The sequence below is a fragment of the Acyrthosiphon pisum genome, chromosome A2 (genome assembly GCF_005508785.2).
Source record: "Acyrthosiphon pisum isolate AL4f chromosome A2, pea_aphid_22Mar2018_4r6ur, whole genome shotgun sequence".
In the NCBI taxonomy this organism is placed as follows: Eukaryota; Metazoa; Arthropoda; class Insecta; order Hemiptera; family Aphididae; genus Acyrthosiphon; species Acyrthosiphon pisum.
The window spans coordinates 63,588,703-63,592,099 of record NC_042495.1 but is presented as its reverse complement, the minus strand read 5'-3'; the positions used below and the strand labels follow the sequence as shown (position 1 = coordinate 63,592,099).

At 39.1% G+C, this 3,397-nt stretch overlaps 1 protein-coding gene across 1 annotated transcript in view; it reads left to right on the top strand.

Annotated features, from left to right (window-relative positions):
* The first annotated feature begins 1,083 nt into the window (after nucleotides 1–1,083).
* The window catches only part of LOC100162381 (homeobox protein goosecoid), a 16,739-nt gene continuing 14,425 nt past the window's right edge, over nucleotides 1,084–3,397 (top strand). The window contains exon 1 of the mRNA XM_001943317.5: nucleotides 1,084–2,109. Within this exon, the coding sequence (XP_001943352.1) occupies nucleotides 1,641–2,109 (469 nt within the window). The 5' untranslated portion in view covers nucleotides 1,084–1,640. The remainder of the gene's footprint in view (nucleotides 2,110–3,397) is intronic.

Genomic DNA, 3,397 nt, shown 5'->3' with positions numbered 1-3,397 from the left:
GATACAAATATAAAATACGAGTCATTAGCTATAGTCTAATACTCTAATCTGTGTATTGTGTAATTAATATGCAGTATACAAAATTAATAATTATAGAAAAAAAACCATGCTTGATTACAACCCATCTAACGGGAAGCGACAAAAATAAAATATAATCGTTGTTATATCGATACACTGACAGTCGACAGAAAAAATATAAGTGGTGGTTCATCGGTCTGGAGATTGATTTGAGTTTTAACAATAAATTATTTTTATATTTATATTTACATCTTAATCAACATGTTTATACTATACCTATATTATCTATTATCAAAAAGTAGAAATAGGTTCTGTCATTCTGATATCGGTCTGTCATCTTATATTTTTGAGGATATTTCATTATATTTATATTGCTATTATATAGTAATACTAATATAGTAGATTGAACTAATTTTTGCCAAATACAAATCTCATATAGGAGGAGGATTGGTAAATTGTCCACCCCGAATAATAATTGGAGATATATCGAGTATGACATATTATAATACATTATATTACCAGAATACCCGTGAAACTTTGTAAGCTTTAAACTAGATAGTATATAGGTAGAGATGCTATTACACCCAAGTTGCAAACGAATCCAAGGCTCAGCTAGTACGGCGTATAATACCCGATACCTAAGAAAACTTTGTGTGGATTTGCACAGCTCAACTCGAATGTATATAAGCCGATGTATAATAATAAATTATAATCTTACTATTGCGGGCAGTCGACTTTACGGTGCATTTGTAAATATCTTAAATTATAATGTTTAGAAAACGTGATATCATCATTATTATTATACGATGTTATTCGGCAAGCGTTCGGAAGAATTTCGTCTCCAGGGTGGTAGGGTGCCATTGGCGATGGATTATGTTGACAAATCACAAAATAGCATCAGGGGCGGCGGCTGGTGAGGAAACTGAGCGCGCGCTACCCATGTGTCAGTGTAAATACAAAGATAGGGACCGGTGGTGTGTTGGCGGTAAAACGTTGCGCGGGGTGATCGGTATTCCGCGGCAGGGTGGTGATTGTGGATGTTGGGTGGGTGGGTAGCGGAGGGTGGCGAATAAATGCCGAACGGCGCCGATTATGCGAGCGCCGCCGAACACGCCCCCTCGGGACCGTACGGCGAGCCGGGGTGTACCAGCCCCGCAGGCAATCGACCAATCGTGCGCGACACCCGATCGCGAAGCGGTGTAGCCGACACCCCGCTGTAGCCCGCGCACTAGTCCGCGACGGCGGTAATCAAACGTAACTCGCGGCACTTAACCGATTGACGGCTCTATTAAATGTTTATCGTTGGCGCGAAATACTGAAAAACACTGAATATAATACATAATTATATCGTCTACGTATATCGCATAACTAAATATATTTAGGATAAATCGGTTTTCATTATTTTGATAATATTTCTCTAATATAATATATCATTACCGCGATTAGTGCAGTTCTCCGTCGTACCAAAAATTAATAATATTTAAACGACAAAACGGAACCGACGATGACGATTGCGGCCGTACGGTGAACGCTGCCGAAGCTGCCCTATCTATACCCGATCCGCGAACAGAACAAAAATTGTTGGTACCATAATTATAGTACGTTCACGTCCGCAGAAATCGATGAAATTGGACGGACGTCTCGGCGGGACGACGTGCGACGGCAGTGGTGCTGTTTACGGCGCCTCTGCGGGTCTCGGCGACAACGTCGATCGCACGGAACGGCCACCGACTTCCACCGCCGCCGCCGCTACAGCCGCGGTGGATGAACGCGGCTTGACGTCGCCGCGGGAACAGTGCGATTGCGACTCCGACGCCCGTGGACAGGCGATGGCCACCTGCACGGTGGCCGGTTCTGCGGTCGTGCCGAAGACGTCTGCCGTCGGTTCGTCACTGTTTACCATCGACAGCATACTCGCTCCGTCCAGGTCGTCCGACGTGTCGGCCGTCACGGCAGCCTCCAACCGCAACAACGTGAGCGCGGCCACTGCGGCGGCGAACGGGTTCTTCAAGCAGCCGTTGAGCTTTGGACACCTGGCAGCCGCCGCAGCCGCCTCCGGATACGCACACTCCACTGCCGCAAACTTCTTAGGTAAGTTTTTGCGTCGAGCACAATATATACCTTTAATACCTAGCTATATTATACACAATTATCCAAGGAAGTAATTTGAGGTGATGCAGGGTATGCTTATACATGGTAGCAGTATAATTGTGCTAAACAGTTCCCGCACCTGTTTCCGGTTTTTGAACAGGAAAAAAAAGGGTAGCTTATACATACCTAAAACTTATCAAGATAACATTTTGGCATGACTATAATTTTTTTGCGCCGGACTGCAAAAATAAACTTTTTTAAAAAATTATATCTTATCTGTATACATGTAGACAACTATGGACATCGGACATGTGATATTATTATTAATGTATTATTTAAATAAAATATAAAATGTTTGTATTAAATATTTTATGTGTGACAGGCAACTGAGGATTTCAGGATTTGTTTTATATACACTATATTTATGTATACTTATAATACAGTGTAAACCTCCCTAGGACCTGGGTATTTAATATATACAATGTTTTTAGATACAATATAGTGTCTATATAAATATTGAAATTGAAATTAAAATAATTTAAATGCTAATTATTAGTATTGTTAGGTATAAATTATTCATAATATATTAGATTATTAGATGGGAAATATAGAGATGCTTTTTTAATAGGTTTTTTTTTAATAACTCGATAGCACAACATATATATTGGCCTGCAAACATTTTTTTTTGTTCTTCCTAGTCGTTAGCATACCTTTCAAAAAGTTGAAATGACGACCCTGCTCATCATCTTATATCGCTTGCATAAACATTTACCACAAACACTGTGATAATAGCCGATCGGCGTTAATTTATAAAATAAATAAATACTTAGCAATGTCCGTGGTTGAACTCTGAAGGTGCTAAACCATTTTTCATTGCTTATTATTATTTTTAAAAAAAGAAGTAGTTATAAAGTGTTACAATTTTATCGTATGCAATACATTTCAACCAAAAATAAACAATATTTAAATCGTTTTCATCGTGAGTCACAGACATTTTATACCAATTAGCTTTCTTATAAAATAAAATAACCATTAATTGTATGCAATTTTTAACTTCGTATCGTATAAGCTAAACTAAAGTCTAAAGATAATATCTAATTAGGTTAGAAATGAAAACTCGTTTTTGGTTAAATATGTTACAACCCGTGTGCTTCAGTACTATTTATCACACTCTAATATATACTGCACAATACTTACACTGGTATCAAAGAATGACGATCATAGTGCGCAAATAGCGTTTGGGATTTGGGGGGGGGGGGGGGCTAAAGCCTTATTTACATAATATTGA